The following is a 27,473-nucleotide window of genomic DNA, read 5'->3' as shown; positions in this document are numbered from 1 at the left end:
ATGTTTCAGAATATTACAGCCAGTGTTAGGGTGGAGATGGGGACAAAGTGACCAAAGCAGTAACTGCTTGTAGCGCGTCCTCCTAGCCTGCGGGTGGCGGTGTCGCTGGCGTTCAGGCGATGGTGGCGGGGCAGGGACCAAGCTTCTGGGGTACAGGGCGACGTGAAATGCACCCTGCCAGCCTGCGGGTGACGGTGTCGTGGCAGTCAGATGATGGTGGAGGGAAGGCGGCCGAGGTGTGGGTCTGCGTGTGATGCCGGTGACGTTAGCGCCCTCCCAGCCTGCTGGTGGCGGTGTCGCTGGCGGTCAAGCGATGGTGGCGGGGAAGGGAGCAAGGTGTCGGGCGGCGTGTAACGAGGCCTCCCAGCCTGCAGTGGCGCTGTGAAGGGGCGCGGCCTGGCGTGAAGATGTCATTTCCGGAGCGGCTCTCCCCGCTGGAAGGCTCTGGAAATGGCGCTGGTGATGGAGCCGATTCGCCTGGACCGAGGTAAGAACCCCACCCCTGTGAGGCCAGTATTACAGGGAGACATCATGGTGAAGGTGGATGAGAGCTGGTTGGTGCGGTATCTGCACTGAGCAAGGCTCTGGGCACAGGTGGGTCAAGTAGGCTCTGCTTCCTCCTCTCTCCACCATGGCAACGTCTCGAGGTGCCTCACACCAAGAAGCCTACAGGTGGACTACCCCACAGGGGAACACCTTCACCTGGCCCGAGGGAACAGGCAGCCGCCTCCTCCAAAGGGCCAAGTGTGAAGTCAGCTGGTGGGTTTCTAAATCCTCATCTGAAACACAGAACCAGGTGCTGGGAATACTCTAGCAGAATCTGAGGAGATTTTCTATAGGGGGAAGGGAGGATCAGGCAATTGAGTTGGGTAATGTCATGGTGCAGGTCAGAAACTCCAAAGTGTTTTATGGAGCCTGCATGGATCATAAATTTTACATCTTGAATTTGGGTAGGATCAGCAGTATACATTTCATTTCAGGTAGGATCCAAGTGACCCAGTAGGGAGGTTTTATCAAATAAAGAATACAGTTAACATGTATAGTAGGAAATTTACCAATAACTTTTACCAATTATAAACAAGCAAAAAAGCAATACTGATATAGTATAACCTTGACAGCTAAACACCATTCTAATGAACTAATCCCAAAAACAAAACCTTTGCCACAGGTTTAATACATAAAATATGAATGCTCATGTGAGACTGAAATTGAGTCCTTTGGTTGAAGAATTGAAGGCCATCAGTCTTGTAAATTCCTCTTGTCACACCCATAAGTCAGAACAGCTTCCCAGAACCCCAAGTAAATTCTAGTCAAGTCATCGATCACAGATTTTATTCTGCAGGAAGGCGAGACCTTGTTTTGAGATAACCAGCAGAATTTCCAAATATCGTGTAGAGAAAGAAACAGTTATTTTCAGCTTGCTGCTCCTTCTAAAATTTAAAAGCTGCAGTACAGAACTGAAAATGAAAAATCGCCTGTCAGCTGACCTACCATCCAGTTTTCCTCCTAACACAGGGTCATAACTAATTTCAGAAAGTACTTAAGGAGCAAGAAAAGGACACCAGGTAGACTGCTCAGCAGCAATGAGAAACACAAACTGTGAGAGCTCCAGAGATCACGATTTTAAAAAAACACCTTTCTCAAAGGTACACTAACATCACAGTCCCTGCAGACCATCAAAACGACACCAACAGGCCCAAAAGCATGACACTACCTATTTACCCTGCTAATCCTCCTGACACTAAGGGGCAATTTAGCATGGCTAATCCACCTAAACTGCACATCTTTGGCGTGTAGGAGGAAACCCATGCAAACACAGGGAGAACATGCAACTCCATACAGATGGTGATTCAAGCTGGGAATTAAACCCGAGTCTCTGATGCTATGAAGTGGCTCTATGCTACCATGATCATAATGAATGGTGTAGCAGGCTTGAAGGGATGAATGGCCTTCTCCTATTTTCGACGGTTAATGTTTTGAGTTTTCATGGGATGTGTATGTCACTGGATGAATATTTATTGCCCCTCCCTAATCGTCCTTCATCTGAGTTGCTAGCTCGGCCATATCAGAGGGCACTTAAGAGTGGACCACAATGTTGTGGGTCTGGAGTCACTTGTAGGCTAGACCAGCAATGGCAGCAGACTTCCTTCCCTAAAGGACATCAGTGGAGCAATTGGGTATTTGCAGCAAACGACAGTGGTTTTGTGATCATCATTAGACTTTTTAATTCCAGATTTTTTTATTGAAGTCAGATGGCACTGTCTGTGTGGTGGGATTCAAACCTGAGTCCCAAGATCATTACCCTATGTCTCTGGATTACTAATCCAGTCACAATACCACTGCACTACCGCCTACCCCCCAGCCAAGTCCATAAGATGTAGGAGCAGAATTAGGTCATTTGCCCCATCAAATCTGCTCTGCCATTCAATCATGGCTGATAAGTTTCTCAACCCCATTCCCCTGCTTTTGTTCTGTAACTTTTGATCTCTTTATCAATCAAGAACCTACCTATTTCTGTCTTAAGCATGCATATGACTATCTCCTGACCAGAACAGACTACTGCCCCTAACCAGACCCAACCATCCAAACCAGACTCAACTGCATCCCTAACCATTTGATTAGTGCCCCACTCCTCCCTAATTGCTTGACAGCCAATGAGTACACTATTACGCTCAGCCTGACTGTCCATTCCCCCCTGACCTGGCTATCCACTTACCCACCTACCTATTCACCTACTCTCTGTCACGCATCTACCTATCTAACTGTACACTCACCCATTCACTAACTTATTGACTTCCTGAAAGACCTGGACATTTAAAAACCTACCTGGACAAAGCGGTTGTGGTCAGGAATGGAGGATGTGTCCTCCCTTCATCTTTCTGATGCTCGTCCCCTGGAGAGGCTGCACTGACCCTTTGACTCTTCAGCCAGGGATGGAGGATACCGCTGAAAGGTCAGAAAAGGATCAGGTCACACAAAGCTGTGAGGGCAGTGTCAATGCACTCAGCACTGACCTTATCTGAAAGATTTCAGCCACCCATTTTATAAAAGACCATGTCAGTCAGATTTTCTGCTCGCACACCTGGCAGTTGTGACTTCCCTGTCCATGAAAATAAATGGAGTAAAAAACATTGTGAGCCACTGAACATCTTGACGTAATGGACTTGAGGCATTCCTTTTAAGACTAAGATGAGGAGAAATTGTTACCATGTGGAATTCTTTTCCCCAGAGAGCAGTGGGGGCTGAATTATTAAATATACTCGAGAGCTGACTTGGATAGATTCTCAATCAGGAGTCAAGAGTAATTGGGGACAGAGAGGAAAGTGAAGGTGAGGCCAAAATCAAGTAGGCATGGTCTTCATCGAATGCCAGAGAAGGCAGGAGGGGCCGAATAGCCTACTGCTAAGTCCTATGTCCCTACTTCCCTCATTGCAAAGAATTAAGTTTGATACTATCTGACCACTTGAATCTGTGCTTGACTTTCCAGATGTTACCCGGGCTATTGAACTCCTGGAAAAGTTGCAGAGGAGTGGAGAGGTGCCGCCCCAGAAGCTACAAGCTTTGCAAAGAGTTCTTCAGAGTGAATTCTGCATTGCTGTGCGAGAAGTAGGTGCCTGTACATTTTTCACCTCTGTATCATGTATAATGAAGTAAGAAAGTTTCTTAAATAAACTGCATTCAATAATACTTAAATGTGTTTATTATAGACAGACATTTTAGAAAAATCATGTACAGGCAGAGCTAGAATTATGAAATGGTTATGTTAGCTCAATGCAGAATGATCCACATTAATCTTAATGATAGAATAAAATTGTAGAATGCTTGGTGCCTTAGAATCCATTATTAAGGAGGTTATAGCAGGATATTGAGAAATTCATAACGTTATCAAACAGTGTCAGTGTGGCTTTCTGAAAGGAAATTCATGTTTAACTTATTTTGATATAGTAACAAGCGGAGTAGATAAATATAAATGTGATGCCTCATCAAAAATTACTACACAAAATAAGAGAGCATCCTGTAGGGGATATTGTAGTCACATGGATAAAAGATTGGTTAACAAGCAGGAAGAAGAGAAAAGGGATAAATGGGTAATTTTGGGTCGGCAAGCTGTAACTCGTGGAGTGCCACAGGGATGAGGCTTCAGGCTTTGGACCAGTGCTGGAAAACGGAATTAGAGTAGATGATAGGTACATAAGAACATAAGAAATAGGAGCAGGAGTAGGCCATCTAGCCCCTCGAGCCTGCCCCGCCATTCAATAAGATCATGGCTGATCTGTCGTGGCTCAGTTCCACCTTCCCGCCCTCTCCCCATAACTCTTAATCCCCTCTCTTATCAAAAACCCATCAACCCGCGTCTTAAAAATATTTAGCGAGGCAGCCTCCACCACTTCAACTGGCAGAGAATTCCAGAGATTCACCACCCTTTGAGTGAAGAAGTTCCTCCTCAACTCCGTTCTAAACCGCCCCCCCTTTATCTTGAGGCTGTGCCCCCTAGTCCTACTGTCTTTTTTGAGCGGGAAGAGTCTCTCCACCTCTATCCTATCCATCCCATTCATCATCTTATACGTCTCAATGAGATCTCCCCTCATTCTTCTAAACTCCAACGAGTACAAGCCTAGTTTATTCAGCCTCTCCTCATAGCTCAATCCCCTCAACTCCGGTATCAGCCTAGTAAACCTCCTTTGCACTCCCTCCAAGGCCAAAATATCTTTGCGCAGGTGCGGCGCCCAAAACTGCACACAGTACTCCAGCTGCGGCCTCACCAATGCCCTATACAGCCGCAGCAAGACCTCCCTACTTTTATATTCAATCCCCCTCGCTATGAAGGCCAGCATCCCATTCGCCTTCCTGACCACCTGCTGCACCTGCAAGCTGGGTTTTTGCGACTCATGCACAAGGACCCCGAGGTCCCTCTGCACCGTCGCCTGCTGCAGTTTTTCGCCACGTAAGTAATAGTCCTTCCTACCAAAGTGGACCACCTCACACTTGCCAACATTAAATTCCATTTGCCATTTCCTGGCCCATTCGCCCGGCCTATCTAGATCCTTCTGCAGACTCTCCCCACCCTCCGCACAATTTGCCGTTCCCCCAATCTTGGTGTCATCAGCACATTTCGACACCCTACACTCGGTTCCCTCCTCCAGATCATCTATATAAATGGTAAAAAGCTGAGGCCCCAGCACCGACCCCTGGGGCACTCCACTAGTCACCATCCGCCAATCCGAATAGCACCCGTTGACCCTCACTCTCTGCCTCCTATTTGACAACCAATCCTCTATCCACGCTAACACCCTACCCCCAACTCCATGTCCCTCGACCTTCTGCAATAACCTCTTGTGAGGTACTTTGTCAAACGCCTTCTGAAAATCCAGAAAGACCACATTTGAGACATATAAGATAATGAAAGGGATGGATAGGGTAGAAGTGGAGATGTTCTTCCTGCTCAGAAAGGACTAGAGGGCACAGCCTCAAGATAAGGGGGGGCGGGGGGGGGCTGCAGTTTAGAACAGAGTTGAGGAGGAACTTCTTCACTCAAAGGGTGGTGAATCTCTGGAATTCTCTGCCCGTTGAAGTGGTGGAGGCTACCTCGCTAAATATATTTAAGACACGGGTAGATAGGTTTTTGGTAGGCAGGGGAATTAAGGGTTATGGGGAGAAAGCGGGAAAGTGGAACTGAGCCACTTCAGATCAGCCATGATCTTATTGAATGGTGGGGCAGGCTCGAAGGGCTAGATGGCCTACTCCTGCTCCTATTTCTTATGTTCTTATCTTATAGATCCAAGATCCTGAGAAGATTTGATAAGGTGGATACCAGGAGGATGTTTTCACTTATGGGAGAGACTAGAACATGAGAACATAATAAGTAGGCCATCTAGCCCTTCGAGCCTGCCCCACCATTCAATAAGATCATGGCTGATCTGAAGTGGTTCAGTTCCACTTTCCCGCTTTCTCCCCATAACCCTTAATTCCCTTGCCTACCAAAAACCTATCTACCCGTGACTTAAACATATTTAGCAAGGTAGCCTCCACCTCATCAACGGGCAGAGAATTCCAGAGATTCACCACCCCTTGAGTGAAGAAGTTGCTCCTCAACTCCGTTCTAAACTGCACCCCCCCTTATAGCCTTATAGAACTAGGGGATACAGTGTAAGAATAAGAGGTCTCCCTTTGAGGTGATGAGAAATCTTTTCTCAGAGGGTCTTTAGTCTGTAGAATTCACCTCCCCAGAAAGCAGTGGAGGCTGGGTCATTGCATTTGTTCAAGGCAGAGTTAGACAGATTTCTGATAGACAAAGGATTCAAGGATATTGGTGGGCTGTCAGGAGAGCGGAGTTGGGACCTCAACTAGATCAGCCATGGGGAGGTGATGGCCTAGTTGTATTATCACTGGACTGTTAATCCAGAAACTCGGCTAATATTCTGGGGGCCCAAGATTGGATCCTGTTCTGGCAGATGATGGAATTTGAATTCAATAAAAAAAAATTTGGAGTCAAGAATCTACTGATGACCGTGAAACCATTGTCAGAAAAACCATCTGGTTCACTAATGAACTTTAGGGAAGGAAATGTATGGTCCTTACCTTCTCCACCTTCACCACCATGCTCCACCCTGCCCCCCCCTTCTCTCTCTCTCTTCAGGACAACTGCCATAATCTCCAGGCAGTCCCTTAACCATCATTGTTCTGTCATTCACACATTCTGATCACTTAATGGACACTTTTAGCACCTCCCCAGGCTTCTGTATCCTCATTTATATTCCCTTTGTCCCATTCTACTCCACCCTTCTAGTTTGAATCTCTGCTGATTCCCTTTACTCTCAGCTCTGACAAAAGATCATCTAGACTTAAAACATTGGCTTTATTCTCTTTCCACAGATGCTGTCAGACCGGCTGAGATTTTCCAGCATTTCCCGTTCATGTTTATTAGAGGAAACCTGAAATGATGATATTTTGATTTGGGACAAATACCTTGAATGAGAATGATCCTACATTCTTACTAGCACAAGTGACTTACGAGGCATGGCACATTAAATGCTGTATTTTACTTGCTGGGATTTTTCAGTTAGAGCCACGTCTTTAATTACACATAATTTGTTTTATTTTTAACCTTAATATTTGTATTTGCTTCCAGCTGTTTTTGACCAATTTTATTCTACTGAAATAATTGAAGGTTTATTTATGAATGAATGCTGTAAGCCTAGAAATGTCAGATCTCAGCAGTAACATCCATTATATTGCCCACAGGTGTATGAGCATGTGTATGAAACTGTGGATATTAATAGTAGTCCCGAAGTGAGAGCCAATGCTACTGCTAAGGTAAGAAAATATATTGTAAATAGATTAATGGATCGTGCTATGTGTATTGACCCAAATCCTTCAGTTTTACTTAATTAGTCATTACTTCATGTCAGGAGATTTGAAACCAGAAATGGCAATGGTGTGGCAAGTTTATGCTGTCAACACAACAGAGCTTTAGAATCATAGAATCCCTAGTACAGAAGGAGGCCATTCGGCCCATCAAGTCCGCACCAACCACAATCCCACCATAACCCCAGATATTTCCCCTGCTAATCCCCCTGAAAGTAGGGTCAAGTTAACATGTCAAATCAATCTAACCTGCACATCTTTGGACTGTAGGAGGAAACCCATGCAGACACGGGGAGAATGTGCAAACTTCATACGGACTGTGACCCAAGCTGGGAATTGAACCCGGGTCCCTGATGCTGTGAAGCAGCAGTGCTAACCACTGTGCCACCCATATAATGAATTAAATTTTGCTGTATGGACGCCGCTGTCTCTCTGCATTCTTCCTACATCTCTCTGAACCATTTTCCCTGCTACAACAAATATTGTTTTTATTTTGTTTATATTTAGAGCAGATAAACCTCTGTTATGATCAGGGGACAACATGATGGTACAGTGGTTAGCACTGCTGCCTCACAGCTCCAGGAACCTGGATTCAATTCCTGGCTTGGGTCACTGTGCAGAGTCTACATCTGCATGGGTTTTCTCTGGATGCTTTGGTTTCCTCCAAAGATGTGCTGGTTCGCTTGATTGGCCATGTAAATTGTCCCTTAGTGTCAGTGGAATTAGCAGGGTAAATACAGGGTGTTAAAACAATAAGGCCTCGTTGGGATTGTTGTCAGAGCAGACTCAATGGGCCAAATAGCCTCCTTCTGCACTGTAGGGATTCTATGATTTTCTACTATGTAATTCTGAGTCATAGAGATTTCCAGCATGGACACAGGCGAAGAGAAGCCAGTAGGTTGTGCTGCAAGGTCCTTGAAAAAAGCAGAAAGCATTTACGAACAGAATGCAGGCAGGACTGGTCTCCTATACCGTACAAACGAGATGATGTAATGTGGAGAAAATGTGGATCAATTTTCGGCAGCAAGAACCAATCAGCTCGAGACACAACCAACAGAGAAGCTGCATCACACTCTGCCGAGAGACGACCTGGGTCTTCCTGAGAACATGACACTGCCCAAACCATTTGGGGAAGATAGTATCTCAGGTGAGTATGTTTCAACACCAAGTCAACCTCAGAATACTACATCAACTCCAGTTAGGGCAACTGCGGATGATGTCGAAACCAAGCCAGAAATACCAGAGGCTGCAGTAAACACTAAAAAGCTGAGGTTCGCAAACAACCCCAAAGAGAAAGACGGCTTCTGAAACATCTGACACTATTGACTTGGTTATTTTGCTTGTTAATGTTAAAGAACAAAGAAAATTATAGCACGGGAACAGGCCCTTTGGCCCTCCGAGCCTGCACTGACCATGCTGCCTGACTGAACTGAAGCTCTTATCCTTCTGTTGGTGTCAGGAACCTTTGATTAAAGAGGGGAGAAAAATATTTCTTCACCAGCTGCTTTGCAGTGGCATAGGACACTTTAAGAGATCAATTATGTGAGGTCACTGATGGCACCATTGCTCATTAGCATGGGCAAATGAGCAGTCTAGCAGCCTGTGGTATTAACATCCTTTTGATGAAGCTCTTCGTTTGTTTGAACCTTGGAGGCCTGCAGCCCCTGTTTTAAAACCAAAACACGTATGTATTTGCTGACAGAAAATTAAACAATGCTTCTTTTGATGAAAAGGAGACAGATTTTCTGATGAGCTGCATGAGTCTTTCTTTTAAAATATTTGTAAAAACACTACTAATTACAATTGTTGTTTAGCCCTTCCTTGCTAGAAACTGAAAATTTGGAAATGTGAATTCACCAGTGAATATTGGAAAGGAAATTAAGTTAAAGCAAAGATGTGTTTTCACCATGTAATTTAGGGTTACACTTAATATTTTCCAAAGTCAAATAGACTGGGAATGTTCTGACTATTTTAAATCTCAATGCTCAAAATATAAATTCAAATTGTGCTTGTTTAGTATTTTTCTGTTCCATTGTTTTTGTGCTTATTATTGTTTGCATAAAGATAAAACACAAGTGACTTTTATGGGATCAGTATAGTTAAATGCGTTGCATTTATCATGTCTATAATGCATGGGATGTGTGGGGCATACTTGCAACTGATAAAATGACTGTTAATTCTGTTGCTTTAGTTGAATATCATCAAGTAAGAAAAATAATTACCAGTATAGAAGTGTGAAAAATTATTAGTCAAATCATTGAGCTCCTTTTTTTCTGATATCTTTGTTTCCTCAGCCAACTAAATTTATGTGGGTAAGAACGCAATTCATAATACATAAACAAATAATTGGAGGGAAAATGAAATGCGTACATAAAATTGCTTAGGCCCTGTTGGTAATCCAGCCAAGAAGGTTTCACTTATAGAGTCATAGAGGTTGACAGCATGGAAACAGGCCCTTCAACCCAACTTGTCCATGCCGCCCTTTTTTTTAAAATCCCCTAAACTAATCCCAATTGCCCGCATTTGGCCCATATCCCTCTATACCCATCGTACCCATGTAACTGTCTAAATGCTTTTTAAAAGATAATATTGGACCCGCCTCTACTACTATCCCTGGCAGCTTGTTCCAGACACTCGCCACACTCTGTGTGGAAAAACTTGCCCCTCTGGACACTTTTTTGTATCTTTCCCCTCTCACCTTAAACTTATGCCCTCTATTTCAGACTCCCCTACCTTTGGGAAAAGGTATTGACTATCTACCTTGCCTATGCCCCTCATTATTTTATAGACCTCTATAAGGTCATCCCTCGGCCTCCTACACTCCAGAGGAAAAAGTCCCAGTCTATTCAGCCTCCTCTTATAACTCAACCCATCAAATACCGGTAGCTTCCTAGTAAATCTTTCTGCACTGTTTCTAGTTTAATAATATCCTTTCTATAGCAGGGTGACCAGAACTGCACACAGTATTCCAAGTGTGGCCTTAACAATGTCTTGTACAACTTCAACAAGACGTCCCAACTCCTGTATTCAATGTTTTGACCAATGAAACCAAGCGTGCCGAGTGCCGCCTTCACCACTCTATCCATCTGTGACTCCACTTTCAAGGAGCTATGAACATGTACCCCTAGATCTTTGTTCTGTAACTCTCCCCAGCACCCTACCATTAAACTGAGTAAGTCCTGCCCTGGTTCAATCTACCAATCACCTCACATTTGTCTAAATTAAACTCCGTCTGCCGTTCGTCAGCCCACTGGCCCAATTAATCAAGATCCCATTGCAATTGGAGATAACTTTCTTCACTGTTTGCTATGCCACCAATTTTGCTGTCATCAGCAAACTTACTAACCATGCCCCCTATATTCGCAACTAAACCATTAATATAAATGACAAATAACAGTGGGCCCAGCACTGATCCCTGAGGTACACCACTGGTCACAGGCCTCCAGTTTGAAAACAACTCTCTACAAATTGTATCCATTTAAATACCTCACCCTGGATCCTGTGAGATTTAACTTTATGCAACAACCTACCATGCAATATCTTGTCAAAGCCCTTGCTAAAGTTCATGTAGACAACATTAACTGCTCAGCCCTCATCTACCTTCTTGGTTACCCCTTCAAAAAACTCAATTAAATTTGTGAGATGTGACTTCTAGAGGTCTCTTCTTTAATAGGTATGGACTTCGTATTGTTCAGTTTGCCCTTGCCTTTATGATGTTTCTGCATGTGTAACCCTACACTCTGGTACAGTTAGTGCACCTTATTTATGTGGGCTGTTGCTGTTAAAACTGATCTGTTCTTTGTACACCTGCAAATGTCATCTGTGCTACTGTGGCTTCTGTGTTCTCTTGACCTTCTGTCCGTTCCTCTACTTTTCCATCAGAGTGCAAACAAGCCCAAGATCCCTGTGTCCACGCCATGCTGCCAAACTTAGAAGCACCGCTACCAGTAGTTCATCTTAATTTCTTCTGACCACATTTTTGAATGTGTCCAAACTCTACCTTCATCATCTCTCCTTTAGAAATGCTAGCAGGCAGAAAGGTAATAACAAGTCCAACCTGATCCTCTGCCTCCTCTTGCACCATGCCTGTAAACCCTAACACTCTGTTCCATGTCTGAGTTTCCAAAACCCCAATCTCTCATTTGCATATCTTCTTCACCTGCTGAACAGTTTATCCTTGTCTGAACCCATTGTTCAGCTCCAAGCCTGTGTAACACCCACAGTCTTACTACCCACGCTATACTTTTGGCTGTAAAAATTGAGAAGCTCGGTAAAGATCCTCGCAGACACTTTGAGGGGTGGCACAGTGAAGCAGAATGTCGTGTGACAGAAAAATTGACTACTGTTGAAAGATAAGTTCTGACTGGCATACAAAGGCCAATCTGACTGCATCCAGGCAACAATTATTAAGGCATTGAAAACCATAAGAGTTAAGAGTTTTCAATGGTTCTTGGTGTGTGGACATTGGCATGGCAGTATTTATTGTCAACCTCTTGGTACCTTGGTTTCATTAAGAGTCAATCTGTTAGTGTGGAACTGGACACATTTGTGTTTCAGACCACCTGACGAAGGAACAGCCCGTTCCGAAAGCTAGTGGCATTTGCTACAAATAAACCTGTTGAACTTTAACCCGATGTTGTGAGACTTCTTACTGTGTTTACCTCAGTCCAACACGGGCATCTCCACATCATTTCAGACCAAGCAAATGGAGTGGTTAGCTTTGAACCTACAAGAATGGAGATGAAATATTTACTGACATTTTCTGAAAACCATCACTGAGAAAATATAACTCATTGAAGTTTTCTGGATTTAAGTCATTATTTGACTGCAGAAGTCATTGGTATTGTTAAAAAGGCAGAAAAAATATTTAGATGGAATATCCGGTTTGATATTTGGATTGACTCCTTTGAGGGGAAATCAATGATGTAAATTTTTTAAACTAGTCTTGTGGCATTATCTGTGGAGAATGCAAAACTACTTGATCTGCAATGAAAAGATGTAGCATGGGATAACTGAATTAGATTAAGGACGAGCAGGAGGAAGGATAGGAGGGGAAGAAGGAGGGCAGAGAGTGGGGAAAGGGGTTAGAGCTGAAGGAACGTTTTTATCAACATTGTGTCCTCTCTTTTTCTGTCTTTGTCTCTCTCTTGTTGGGAGTTGGGATATTTTACTCCCATATATCTGTTGTTGTTGTGTTCAGAATAAATGCACTATTTCCATTTTACGTTGAGTTTCAGTTTAAGTTGTAATGTGTCTCATCAGGCAACAGTGGCAGCTTTTGCTGCCAGTGAAGGTCACTCACACCCAAGAGTTGTGGAACTGCCCAAAACAGATGAAGGACTAGGATTCAATATCATGGGTGGAAAGGAGCAAAACTCACCTATATACATATCCCGCATAATCCCCGCTGGTATTGCTGATCGTCATGGAGGTCTGAAACGTGGGGACCAGCTCCTCTCTGTCAATGGAGTGGTAGGTATCTTCAATATTCTCTTGCAAGAACTTTCTTTATAATAACAGCTTTTACATCTTCAAGATATCTTGCAGCTAACTAATTGCCATTGAAGTCCAGTCAATTATGTAGATAAAAACAGATTTATATCTGCACGAAGAGAGCTGCTTGAATATTTTAAATGTAGAAAGAGAGTCATTGGTATAGCACTCGTGCCGTGTAGAAGACTCCATGTTAGATTCCCAGTCAATACTGTTCCTAAAGTGCCACATCAAAGGTTACTGCATAAAATAAGAGCTCATCATGTACAGGATAACGTTAGTGTGAATAAAGGCTTGGTTAGCTAATAGGAAGAAGAAAGTAACGATAAAGGGTTTTTTTTCAGGCAGGCAAGCTGTAACAAATGGGCTGCCATGGATTGGTGCTGGGGCCTCAACTATTTACATCTACATCATTAACTTGAATGAAGTTATGGGAACTAAATTTATTGATGACACATAATAGGTAGGAAAGTACTTTATCAATAGGAGGCAGGGAGTCTGAAAAGACATAGAGACTGTTAAGTAAGTGAGTAGAATGTGGGAAGTTTCCGTGTACATGAATCAAAAAAAGTTCATGTAAAGCTACAGCTAGTGATTAGGAAGACAAATTGAATAATGCCGTTTATTTCAAGGGCGATAGAATATAAAAGTGTTTTATTTTAACTGCAGCTTGATGAGACCATATCTGGAATATTACGTATAATTTTGTGTCCTATTTGAAAAATAATTACATTAGAAGCAATTCAGAGAAGGTTCATTTGATTCCTTCATGGGATGAGGGACATATAAAGAAAAGTGGGAACAGATCAAACCCATTGGAGTTTAGAAGAATGAGAGGATGTCGTTTTGAACCATTTAAGATCTTGAGGGCATTTAATTGGGTAGAGAGGATGATGTTCTCACTTGTGTGGGAGACGAGAACCATGGGACACAGTTTAAAGAATTAGAGGTCTCTTTTTTAAGGTGTTAATGAGGAGAATTTTTTTCTGAAGGCTGTTAGTGTGAGGAATTCTCTTCCTCAGAAAGCAGTGGAAACAGGGTCACTAAATTTATTCAAGTCTAAGTTAGACAGACTTCTGGTAGACACAAAAATCATGGGGCCAGACAACAGAGTAGAGTTGAAACCACAACCATATCAGTCATGATCTTCTTGAATAGTGGAGCAGGCTCAAAGAGCAAAATGGCCTATGTTTCCTACTTGTTTCCTTTTTTGCTGTTTTTCCTAATTCTGTTAAAATACTTGCTTTAATTTATAGAAATTACTTGTCCTGCCTAAAATTTTGATTTAACCTCTGTATTTCCAGCATTTTCTTTCATAGCAATTGTCCTAGCTATTGCAGACAAGCATACACTGAGATGTTGGAATAAAAATCAGAATAAAGGGAAAAGTCAAATTTGTATTACTCTAGCACAGTCCTGGAGCAATGCTTCTTCATAACAACATTATCGCTTTACTGAATTTGTTTTAAAAATGCATCTATCTAGTGTCATTATGTCCTAAAGGTTTCCCAAAGCATTTTGCAGACAATTTAATTTTGAATATGAATGGGAATATTAGGCAAATGTAAGAACCAATTTGCACATAGTAAGGTCTAGCGTCAGATTTGTAATGAGCAATTTTTGGTGGAGGGTAGGGCATCAGAGTGCACCAGGACAGTTCCTCTTCAAATATCACTATGGGATTTTTCAAGTTGTCTTGAATAAGTGGATGCTCCCCTGTTTTAATGTATCATTCCAAAAAAGGCACTTCCAGCATACGGAGCTCCCTCAGTAGTGTGCTGAAATGTAGTTTAGATTGTGTTGTTACTCTTGGAGTAAAACCTGAACTTCTGACAGAAGCCAGTGCTGCCAGCGGAACCAATCTGACATTGGTGGCATTTGTGAAAAGATATTAGCTTCATAGAGGTTTACAGTATGGAAACAGGCCTTCAGCCTAACTTGTCCATGCTGCCCTTTTTTTTTAAAACCCCAATTGCCTGCTTTTGGCCCATATCCCTCTATACCCATCTTATCAATGTAACAGTCTAAATGCTTTTTAAAAGACAAAATTGTACCCACCTCTACTACTACCTCTGGCAGCTTATTCCAGACACTCACCACCTTCTGTAAAAAAGTTGCCCCTCTGGACACTTTTGTATTTCTCCCCTCTCACCTGAAACCTGTGCCCTCTAGTTTTAGACCCCCTACCTTTGGGAAAAGATATTGACTATCTACCTGATTTGTGCCCCTCACTATTTTATAAACTTCTATAAGATCACCCTTCAGCCTCCTGCGCTCCAGAGGAAAAAGTCCCAGTCTATCCGGCCTCTCCTTATAACCCAAACCATCAAGTCCTGCCCGGTAGCATCCTAGTAAATCTCTTCTGAACTGTTTCTAGTTTAATAATATCCTTTCTATAATAGGGTGACCAGAACTGACATTTTGCTATACAACAAAACATATGCATTGTAATAATGATCAAGTTTTTTTCCGTATGCAGAGCGTTGAAGGAGAACACCATGAGAAAGCTGTTGAGCTGTTGAAAGCTGCCCATGGAACTGTTAAGTTAGTCGTTAGATACACTCCAAAAGTGCTGGAAGAAATGGAATCGCGATTTGAGAAGATGAGGTCAGCAAAACGCAGGCAGCAAATCAACTATTAATTGTTTTAATTTGTCATTACTTACATGACAGCTGGGATTTCTTAATGTGTTCTCACTATAGATGTGACATGATCAGGCAGTGTCATACTCAAATTAGTTAATCACACTGACAGTACATCACAATCATGCATTCTTGCTTCTTAATCCAGTGTTAGATTTACAGTGAAGCCAGTTTAAATATGTTTCAAGTATTCATAAATCAAATAATGATGCTTTTCCTAATTTGCAACTGCTGAAAAATATCATGACACACTTCTGTGTCGATTGTGTACTGTCGGTGGCAGGAATGGAGCATTAGCTCTATCCATAGTGCATTGTAGTGTGATTGAGGCAAACTCTACCCCTAGGGTCCAACTGCAACAATGCAAAATAGGGACTTGGGAAATGCACATCTCCTAGAAAGTGGGTGGATGATGCAGGTACAATAAAAGAAGGGAGAACAACGTCCAAGTAATTTTCATCCACTACAGAATTGGACTTTTGATACCAGTTGTAAGACTGACAAGGAAAGGGAGTTGCTCATTTTGTCCACGTTCAGATAATAAATACCTAATATCATTAGAACAAGAAAATAATCTGGGAAATTCAGAAATCAAGTTACTTGAACTTCTGCTTCACTGCAGCAGTCCTTGTGACTTCCCGTATTCTATTCAGCACTTGCCAATTCAGCCATCAATAAAATGGGGAGTGAGGGGAATATATAACAAGAGATGGGAGTTCCTAATTTGTCTTAGAATTGTTTGATATTTATTTAGAAGGCACACTACTGATGAGACTTCCACTTAAAATAGCTAATAGTTGTCTGTTTTATAACAACTTCATCAAATGAATAGCCTGCCTTGATATTTATCCCAGAAGAGGTCACATTCCTTTTGGCAACTGAGCTACTCGTGATCTACTCCTGCAAGTTTAATAAAAGAATAAATGGGTTAGTCTAAGTAATTTGAAATGCGACAGCATCTATTGTCTGTCTTGTTGCTAATTGTCCAGTATTTATCACATCAAACCCATTTTCAAGAAGCGCAAGGAGATTGTGACAGCATGGCAGCACAGTGGTAAGCACTGCTGCCTCACATTTCTACCTGTACATTTCTACAGCTTACCCACAGTGACATCGTTCAGTATCCAGCAGAGAGTATGCTATCGTACTCCATATAACAAATAATATAAAGGCAACGGTTTGGCACAGTGGTTAGCACTGCTGCTTCACAGCACCAGGGATCCGGGTTCAATTCCCGGCTTGGGTGACAGTCTCTGTGGAGTCTGCACATTCTCCCTGTGTCTGTGTGGGTTTCCTCCAGGTGCTCCAGTTTCCTCCCACAGTCTGAAAAATGCTCTAGTTAGGTGCATTGTCCATGGTAAATTCTCCCTCAGTGTATCCAAACAGACACCGGAATATGGCGACTAGGGGATTTTCACAGTAACTTCATTGCAGTGTTAATGTAAGCCTATTTGTGACATTAATAAACTTATAAACTTTTAAATTGAATCTACTCAACGTCAGACCCAATTTATATCCATTTTTGTATTTTTTTTACTCTGTTCCAAACTCAAAAGTATTAGTGTGCCTGGCCAAGACACTTTGTTCTATCCAGACGGTTGTCCGGTGCTAAAAGTTTATGGGCAAATTTACCGGGGATTGACTCATTGGATCACTAAGTTTCTGCCTCCAACAACGTTTTCTATCTCTGTAATAAATCCTTAATCAGAGACTGCTAAATTTTATTACACTCAAAAATTCAATACACTTTTATATGAGGCTTCAGTTAATTGACTTCTTGCTTCAGCTTTTCTACCACTTATAAGGCTAGTAATTTTTACGGAACAATTTTTTGTATTGGGACATCTTAATTTTTTGTACCAGTTTTTATATATAACAAAAAGGCAATTCCTTAGCCCTTCAGTTGAACAGATGAAAATAGTTTTGATTTCTTTGGTTGTGTACCTAGGATTAAAAAGGTAAACCTTTGAAAATCCTTAAACATATTGCAATCCTTTGGTCATAAATGTCTCATGGTGATAGGAACTGAAGCAAATCTCCGAATTAGCTTGCTTGTAGATTGTTTAAACGAGTCGATATTTAAAAGAAGCCTTTTTCTAGCACTACTACTCGTTTGTTTTGAGTTACCTAGTACTACACTAAATGCCGACAGTTTTGTGTTTGTTCGTGTATAAAGTTTTGTATTTCCATTTTATCTCAATAACTGGACTACTTCCAATTAATTCGAGTATTATACGACTGATTGTAAGAGAGAAGCTTGTAATATTTTTAAACATTCTGCTTGTCAGAAATGCATGCTTTTCCTTCTCCTGCAGCTTTGTCCATTTATGCTGTGCTGTGTAATGATATGCCATTATGTATTTGTGATTGAACATTGGTGTTGACAGTTGTTCATTTTGCTCAAATGTTTATCTGGTTTGGCTGAACTGTATATTGTTCCTGAGCATTGCAATCCTTTAAATTGAATAATCCACATACAAATGTGGTTATAAGGGCAAAAAAATCTCACCAATATCTCAAAACTTTGGCATCTTTACTGAATTGAATGTTTTAGGTTCTTAAACCATATTTCTTTTTCTTGCCTCCATTCGAAGGAAAAGCCACAGATTTGTTTAAAGCTAAAATGGTTTTTGGATAGCCTTCAGTGTTTATGCTTCTGTGTTTGTATTAAGCGTTGATCCAATCATGTCCTATTGTTCAAATATTAAGTTGTTTGTTAACAATTGTATTTTCCATCTTCAAAATTATTTTTGTTTCCTGGTTCCAACATGGTGTGAAGACTTTATTTCATCTGCTGATGATGTATCTTGATTTTTAAATTCATTTTATTGATCTTCTCCCAAAATGTCGTAACACCAATTGTTGAGAATCAAATATGACACACATCAGCCTTTGTTACCACTTACATCAAGTCACTGGAGTCTGATCAAATCTGTGGAACTTTAATTGTAATTGCAGCAATGCCTTTCTGTTGTTCATTGTCTCCTGGTTACGAAAAATTATTGTATTAAGTTCTTAAAGTGTTGCCTCAAAACCATGGCATTTGGATAATTATATGATTGGTAATGTCAGTTCATAATTTCCTTGCTTTTGGAATCAGCTAATTATTAGCACTGAATGGAATAAAATTATGTGCTCTTTTTGAGTGGATAAAATGAAACTGTAGGATCCAAAGAGCAACTTAGAGTGATTTGAAGCTCAAACACAATAGTGAATGGTGTCTAATTTTGTTTGTATCTGTGTACACTATAACGTTCTGAGTGATTGATTCACCTTGCACTGGGGTCTTGCTTGTGACCAGTTAAAATTATAAGCATTTGGCTCTTTTAATCCTATCTTTGTTGACTTTGATTTGTGAATGTTGAAATTTGTACTTAAAATAAAATTATATATGTAATAGTATGTTTCATCAAATGGTATACTTTGTTCTAAGTGTCTTCATTTGAAAAGATATAGTGCATTTTCGCACTGAATCAGTTCTTGCTCATGAACAGAGTTTAGCTGAAAGCATGAAGTTTTCTTTCAAAGAAGTGTCTGGCCAATGGATATGAAACATGGAATAGTTTGCAGCCAAAACAATTAATCTTTAGTCACGCTGAAGGTGATGGAAGTATGAATGAGAACACATCTTGAACACCATCTTTAGTTATGGCCGTTGAGTCATAATGATGATGGTTAAAGTAATGAACACTTGTGTCAGATTTTTATTACAGAAAATTGCAGAAACTTGTACTTTACAACTCTGAAAGGAGGAATTTCAGAATTGAGATACTATGGCAAGGATGAATCTAAAATTTACTTGGAATTGAAGTGTCTATTTATCACATTCTTTATAATAGATTCCAGCATTTTCTTTACCACTGATGTAAAGCTAAAAGGTCCGTAGTTCCCTATTTTTCTCTCTCTTAAATCGTGATTCTCACATGAACCTGATGATCGGCTATTCTTCCTCTTGTCGTATAATCATGTCCTTCCAAAGTGGCCTCAAATCTGTTCATTGAGACACAGCAACGATCAGAGGTCTTGATCTAGATTGCCACTTAGAATTCTGTAGAATCCTTACAGCGCAGAAGGGGGCAATTTGGCCTGTCATGTCTGCACTGACTTTCCAAAAGAGCATAAGAACATAAGAAATAGGAGCAGGAGTAGGCCATCTAGCCCTTTGAGCCTGACCTGCCATTCTATAAGATCATGGCTGTTCTGAAGTGGATCAGTTGCATTTTCCTGCTTTCTCCCCATAACCCTTAATTCCCTTATCTATCAAAAACCTATCTACCCGTGACTTAAATATATTTAGCAAGGTAGCCTCCACCCCTTCAACGGGCAGAGAATTCCAGAGATTCACCACCCTTTGAGTGAAGAAGTTCCTCCTCAACTCCAATCTAAACTGCACCTCCCCCCACCCTTATCTTGAGGCTGTGTCCTCGAGTCCTGCTATCCTTTCTAAGTGGGAAGAATCTCTTTACCTCTACCCTATCCATCCCCTTCATTATCCTATATGTCTCTATAAGATCCCCCCTCATCCTTCTAAACTCCAACGAGTACAGACCCAGTCTATTTAGTCTCTCTTCATAGTCCAACCCCCTCATCTCCGGCATCAGCCTAGTGAACCTCCTCTGCACTCCCTCCAAGGCCAATATATCCTTCCACAAGTGCAGCAACCAAAACTGCACACAGTACTCCAGCTGCGGCCTCACCAATGCCCTGTACAGTTGCAGCAAGACTTCCCTACTTTTATATTCCAACCCCCTCGCTATAAAGGCCAACATTCCATTCGCCTTCTTGATCACCTGCTGCACCTGCAGACTGGGTTTTTGCGACTCATGCACAAGGACCCCCAGGTCTCTCTGCGCTGTAGCATGCTGCAGCTTTTTGCCTTTTAAATAATAATCCCTCCTACTATTATTTCTGCCAAAGTGGATAACCTCACACTTGCTAACATTATACTCCATCTGCCAGGTCCTCGCCCACTCGTTTAGCCTATCTAGATCCCTCTGCAGACTTTCCACACCCTCCGCGCAATTTGCTTTTCCACTCATCTTTGTGTCATCAGCAAATTTCGTCACCCTACACTCAGCCCCCTCCTCCAGATCATCTATATAAATGGTAAATAGCTGAGGCCCCAGCACCGATCCCTGCGGCACTCCACTAGTCACCAACCGCCAATCAGAGTAGCATGGTCCAGCAACTTTCCCAGCCCTTCCCATCCCCATAACCCCACACGTTTACCATGGCTAATTCTCCTAATCTATGCATCTTTGGATTCTGAGAGGCAATTTAACATAGCCAATCCACTTAATCTGCACATCTTTGGACTGTGGAAGGAAACTGGAGCACCCGGAGGAAACCCGCACAAGGGCTACATTTGCTCCCAGTTTAGTAACGCCTTGATTTTAATATTTTCATTCATGTTTTCAAGTCCCCAGGGTCTCGGCCCTCACTATCTCTGAAATCACCTCCAGCCCCACAACCCTCCCAGATATCTGCACCTTGCATTCACGTCATCTGAGCGTCCCTGATTTTAAATCACTCCATCATTGGTCCCATCTTCAGTTAGGGGAAGCGATAGCTTACTGGTATTATTGCTGGACTATTAATCCAGAAACTCAGCTAATGTTCTGTGGATCTGGGTTTGAATCTCACCATGGCAAATAGTGAAATTTGAATTCAATAAAAATCTGGAATTAAGAAATTTTCTGATGGCCATGGAATCATTGTCGATTGTTGGAAAAACCCATCTGGTTCACTAATGTCCTTTAGGGAAGGAAATCTGCCATCCTTACCCGGTCTGGCCTACATGTGACTCCAGGGCCACAGCAATATGGTTGACTCTCAAATGCCCTTGGCCAACTAGGGATGGGCAATATATGCTGGCCAGCCTACAATGATTAAATTTTTAAAAAGTTATCTTGGCCCTACATTTGGAAATAGCTGTCCTTTAAGATGTCTCTTAAAATCTGCCTCTTTGATCAAACTTTTGACTATTTTCTCTCTTTCCTGGTTACGTAGTTTTGGTGTGAAATTTTGCTTTTTAAAGTGCCTGTTGCGACAGACTCTGAATGGTTTCTGGTGGGCCTCAGTCTGTGGGCCAACCAGAGAATGGCCATACACATGCAGTTAGTGGTTTTCTTCATCTTCAGGTTGTGAACCAGCCCAGTGCACAGGCTGAGTTTGCTTTTTTAGGCCAGGAACCACCCCTGCGCGTATGTGTAGAAGAAAAAGAAAAGCAAAATGATGCAAAGCTGTAGGCCAGTGATTCCAGAGTAGGTGTCCCAGGGAGTTAAAGTTAATTTATTAATCACAAACAAGGTTTATATTAACACTGCAATGAAGCGACTGAGAAGTTCCCTTAGTCTCCATACTCCAGCATCTGTTCAGGTCAATGCACCTCTATAACATGTCATTCAGAATATGGGAGGAAACCGGAGCACGCAGAGGAAACCCACGCAGACACAGGGAAAAGGTGCAAACTCCTTACATATAGTGACCCAAGCCAAGAATTGAACCCCGATCCCTGACACTGCTACCCACAGAAGCAGGACACAGGGAGGGAGGACAAAGAGGAAGTCCCAAAGATCCCAAACAGGGGAGTGGGACGTGAAGAGGTCCCAAGTAAGAGACATTGTCAGAGATCAGAAACAAGTTCTGTTAAGTAAAGAGGAGAGAAAGAAGCAGAGGGGCGACAGTGGCACCAGTTGCCTCAAGCACCAGGGACCCTCGTTCAATTCCAGCCTTGGGTGACTGTGTGGAATGTGTATGCTTTCCTGGTGTGTGCGTGGGTTTCCTACACTTGCTCCTGTTTCTTCCCACAGTCCAAAGATATGATCGTTAAGTAGATTGGCTGTGCCAATTTGCCCATTAGTGTCCCAAGATGTGTAGGGTAGATGGATTAGCCATGGTAAATGCATGCATGGGGTTATGGGGATAGATTGGAGGAAGGACCTGGCTTTGATACTTCGTCGGAATCAGTGCAGACTCAATGAGCATTATTGCTTCTGCACTGTAGGGATTCTATGATTTGCCATCCCTCTGACTTCTTCAATGCATCTTAATACAAAAATGCACAATTCTGATGCAAACATAAAATACTACATTTAGCAATTTAGCCCAGTTCAATTCAATAAAAAAATGCCTTCACTGTAGAAATCTATTTACTCAGTTCACATTTTGTTCAATGTTTCAGGATAATTCAGATAGAATGAGAGTTAATTAAATAAGCTGCAGAAAATCAGTTTTATGGCTCCTGATATTTATCTGAAGCTTACAAAGATCCAGATTCAAATACATTTCATGCCCATATCTGTGAATATCAGGATTTAATTGCATATATTATGGGCTTTTACATTTAATTATTTTGTGGAGTACGCATTGGATTGCTGAAATGTACCAAACACAGAATCTTCCTTCTGCTCTGTGAAGAACCATAAGAAGTTTTCCTGTTGCACAAAAGCAGCTTGTTGATGTGGAGGCCAAGTTGGAGACAGCCCAACAAATTAGGGAAGATGTGGAATTCCTGGAACAAGTTCTTCAGCCGGCTATGGTGACTATTCATGGGCAAGGACAAAACAAACTCACTCTGTCTACTTGTGACTCCACTTTCAAGGAGCCATGAACCTGTACCCTTAGATCCATTTGTTCCATAACTCTCCCCAACGCCCTACCATTAAAACTTAATGATAGGGCGTTGGGGAGACTTCATGGCTCCTTGAAAGTGGAGTCACAAGTGGACAGACTGGTGGTGAAGGTATTCGGCATGCTTGTTTTCATTGATCAGAGCATTGAATACAGGAGTTGGGACATCTTGTTGAAGTTGTACAAGACGTTAGTAAGGCTGGAATACTGTGCGCAGTTCTGATCACCCTATTATAGAAAGGATATTATTAAACTAGAAAGAGTGCAAAAAAGATTTACTAGGATGCTACTGGGACTTGATGGTTTGAGTTATAAGGAGAGGCTGGATAGACTGGGACGTTTTTTCTCTGGAGCGTAGGAGGCTTGGGATGAACTTATAGAGGCTTATAAAATAATGAGGGGCATAGATCAGCGAGATAGTCAATATCTTTTCCCAAAGGTAGGGGAGCCCTGGTTTGATCGACCAAAATGTATTACCTTGCATTTATCCAAGTTAAACTCCATTTGCCCTTCGTCAGCCCACTGACCCACTTGATCCCATTGCGCTCCTAGATAACCTTCACTGTCCACTATGCCACCTGCAAATTTACTAACCGTGCCTACTAAATCCTCATCCAAATCGTTAATATAAATGACTATTAACAGTGGACCCAGCACCAATCCCTGAGACACACCACTGATCACATGGCCATTTACCATGGCCAATCCACCAAACTACACATTTTCGGACACCAACGAATAACTTAGCATAGTCAATCCATCTTCCTGCATGCTTTTGGGCTGCGGGAGGGAAGCTGGAGCACCCGGAGAAAACCCCCCCCCAGACACAGGAGAACGGGCAAACTCCACACAGACAGTCACCCAAGGCCAGAATTGAACCAGGCTCCCTGGCACTGTGAGGCCGCAGTGCTATTCACTGTGCCATTGTGCTGCCCATTGATGAAACAGAGCTGCTGGCAGCTTAGTGAGATGTAGCTTGTTCTACCTCTCCAGTGTAACTAGTCTTCAATTGATTCAAGTGTATCCAGACTGATATTACTTACTTTTCAATTTCCCCTTCATCCTATCAAGGCAGCTGCCCCCCACCCCCCGCAGACACACACACACACACACAAGCACATCCCCCCCGCCCCGCTTCAAATATATGACAAAATACTCAATGAACACAGAATTTAGCAGGAGGCTGCCATTGGACCCCTTAAACCTGCACCACCATTCAGTAAGATCACAGCTGATCTGACTGTGGCTTTAACTCCTACTCACTTCCATTTGGTGTGCCTTGCTGACTGCATTACTCATTTGCTTGAGAATTTGTTATGTAGACTTGGAGAACGTAGGGGATTCTTGTTCCGTACCTTTGTGGCCTTAGGATGTTGGATGATTTATTATTCTATCTTACAATATGAATAGGACATTATAAATTTTTATTCAGTGAGAAATTATGAAAGCAAGACAGGAATTGCTGGCAGCATCTGTGGAGAGAGAGAAACAGAATTAACTGTAAGTGAAAAATCACCTATAGAGGACCTAGATGTGTCACAAGGTAACACCCTTCGCAATGCAGAACCAGGAACATTCCAATTTAAATCTCTTGTCTGCATTCATAGAATCCCTACAGTGCAGAAGGATGCCTTTCGGTCCAACACGTCTGGACCGACAACAATCTCACCCAGGCCCTATCCCTGTAACCCCATATATTTACCCCGCTAAAGCCTCTAATCTTCACATCCCAGGACACGAAGGGGCAATTTAGCACGGCCAATGCCCCTAAACCACAAATCTTTGGACTGCGGGAGGAAACCCACGCAGACACGGAGAGAATGTGCAGCCTCCACACAGACAGTGACCCAAACCGGGAATTGAACCCAGGTCCTTGGAACTATGAGGCAGCAGTGCTAACCACTGTGTCATCGTGTGTTGATTGAGCTAATCTCAGGATTTCAGAAATGCTTCAGTTTGTTCCCATGTCTTGGCGTGCAGGAGGTGGAATCAGCAAGAATGACTGTTCCTGACCCCCTGTTTCTGGGCAAATGAATGGCCCTCATAATATTTGGGTTGACATTTAAAAAATTACCTCTTGGGAAAAATACCAGAGGATTGTCTGCACTGCTTCTTCTTGTTGTATCAGACCCCAGATGTCTTTTTCTCTGGTTTGCTTTTGTGATTGAGTGCAGTTTTTTTGTTTCTATATGCACACTCATAGAACATAGAACATAGAACATTACAGCGCGGAACAGGCCCTTCGGCCCACAATGTTGCGCCGATCAGTCTTATTTTTAAAAAAAAACATTGACCCACTAATCTAAACCACTCCCTTTTCGTCCATAAACCTATCCACCAATCTCTTAAACGCCCCCAAACTAGGCGCATTTACAACTGCAGCAGGCAGGGCATTCCAGTCCCTCACCACCCTCTGGGTAAAGAACCTGCCCCTGACATCCGTCCTATAACTACCCCCCCTTAATTTAAAGCCATGCCCCCTCGTGCTAGATTTCTCCATCCGAGGAAACAGGCTATCACCATCCACCCTATCTAAACCTCTAATCATCTTATATGTTTCTATAAGATCCCCTCTTAGCCGCCTTCTTTCCAGTGAAAACAACCCCAAATCCCTCAGTCTCTCCTCATAGGACCTCCCCTGCATACCAGGCAACATCCTGGTAAACCTCCTCTGCACCCTCTCCAAAGCCTCCACATCCTTCCTGTAATGTGGGGACCAGAACTGCACACAGTACTCCAAGTGCGGCCGCACCAGAGTTGTGTACAGTTGCAACATGACGCTGCGACTCCTAAATTCAATCCCCCTACCAATAAACGCCAAGACACCGTACGCCTTCTTAACAACCTTCTCTACTTGATTCCCAACTTTCAGGGATCTATGTACACATACACCTAGATCCCTCTGCTCCTCCACTCTATTCAAAGTCCTCCCGTTAGCCCTATACTCAACACATCTGTTATTCCTACCGAAATGGATTACCTCACACTTCTCCGCATTAAACTCCATCCGCCACCTCGCGGCCCAGCTCTGCAACCTGTCCAAGTCACCCTGCAAACTTCGACACCCTTCCTCACAATCTACCACACCTCCGACTTTGGTGTCATCAGCAAACTTACTAATCCACCCAACTATACCCTCATCCAGATCATTAATAAAGATTACAAACAGCAGTGGCCCCAAAACAGATCCCTGAGGCACACCACTTGTAACCGAACTCCATGATGAATAATTACCATCAACCACCACCCTCTGTCTCCTATCTGCTAACCAATTCCTGATCCAAGTACCTAAATTACCACCAATCCCATACATCTGCATTTTCTGCAGAAGCATACCATGGTGAACCTTATCAAACGCCTTACTAAAATCCATATATACCACATCTACTGCCTTACCCCTATCCACCTCTTTGGTCACCTTCTCAAAGAACTCAATAAGGTTAGTAAGGCACGACCTTCCTGCTACAAAACCATGCTGACTATCTCTAATCAATTCATTACTCTCCATTACTCAGTTACTCCATTACTTCATTACTCAGTGTGTCCCTTCTTAATAAACCAGCAATGTCCAATGGCTCTGCACCAACATTCAGCTGGATGGTGGCCACTTTTTCCACAGTGGTAATGGTAACATTCCCAGCTGCACACTATCTTGTGTGCTTGCTCAGCTATCACTCGAGTTGATGCCTTCAGCTGCTGAGTTTCTTCCGCAGCCAGCACCATGGAGACTGCAACCTTTATGGCTTCCGCAAAGTGAGGTTAGCCTCTGTCAGGCTGTGTTTCTGGACTGCTTCACTACAAAGGCCACAGACCAAACTGTCACGGAGGATATCATTCAGCGTTTCATTGCATTCACAACGTTCACTGAGATTTTTAGCTACTGCAACATACTAGACAATTCTTTCTCCCTCTTTTTGATTACTAAACCTAAGTCTTTCTGCTAGGAAACGACTGGGACGGAGGTTGAGGGGCGACCTGATAGAAGTCTACAAGATTGTGAGGGGCATGGACAGAGTGGATAATCAGAAGCTTTTTGCTCTCTGTTTCCTACATTTCAGGAGTCCGGGTGAGCTCGTAGTGCGATCAAGATCTGTTTTTTTTTCCCACTAGTAACTTCTTCTTGCTAACTCTTTTCTGTTGTTTTTTTGTAAGTGTACCTTTTGTTTTCATTTAAAGCAACAATATTTTTCATGGAATCATAGAATCCTGATAGAACAGAAGGAGGCCATTTGACCCATCGAGTTTGTGCCAACCACAACCCCACCCAGGCTCTATTCCCATAACCTTCCTTTACCCTGCTAATTCCCCTGACACTAGGGTCAATCCAGCACGGCCAATCAA

At 42.5% G+C, this 27,473-nt stretch overlaps 1 protein-coding gene across 1 annotated transcript; it reads left to right on the top strand.

Moving 5' to 3' along the window:
• The first annotated feature begins 377 nt into the window (after positions 1-377).
• On the top strand, positions 378-18,902 carry lin7c (lin-7 homolog C (C. elegans)). Its single transcript, XM_080189879.1, has 5 exons — positions 378-487; positions 3,488-3,606; positions 7,243-7,314; positions 12,628-12,837; positions 15,338-18,902. Exons 1-5 carry the CDS (start codon positions 451-453, stop codon positions 15,497-15,499), a joined length of 600 nt encoding a protein of 199 aa, XP_080046005.1. The 5' UTR covers positions 378-450; the 3' UTR covers positions 15,500-18,902.
• Positions 18,903-27,473: the final 8,571 nt, after the last annotated feature.

This window comes from Carcharhinus amblyrhynchos, chromosome 6 (genome assembly GCF_965287045.1).
Source record: "Carcharhinus amblyrhynchos chromosome 6, sCarAmb.v2.hapA, whole genome shotgun sequence".
Classification (NCBI taxonomy): Eukaryota; Metazoa; Chordata; class Chondrichthyes; order Carcharhiniformes; family Carcharhinidae; genus Carcharhinus; species Carcharhinus amblyrhynchos.
The sequence above is the reverse complement of the archived record's forward strand: the minus strand, read 5'-3'. Positions and strand labels throughout refer to the sequence as shown.

Coding starts and splice junctions, on each gene's coding strand:
- lin7c (XM_080189879.1), top strand. CDS start 451: ATGGCGCTGGTGATGGAGCCGATTCGCCTGGACCGAG. Junction 3,607..7,242: donor TCTGCATTGCTGTGCGAGAA/GTAGGTGCCTGT, acceptor TATTGCCCACAG/GTGTATGAGCATGTGTATGA. Junction 12,838..15,337: donor TCCTCTCTGTCAATGGAGTG/GTAGGTATCTTC, acceptor TTCCGTATGCAG/AGCGTTGAAGGAGAACACCA.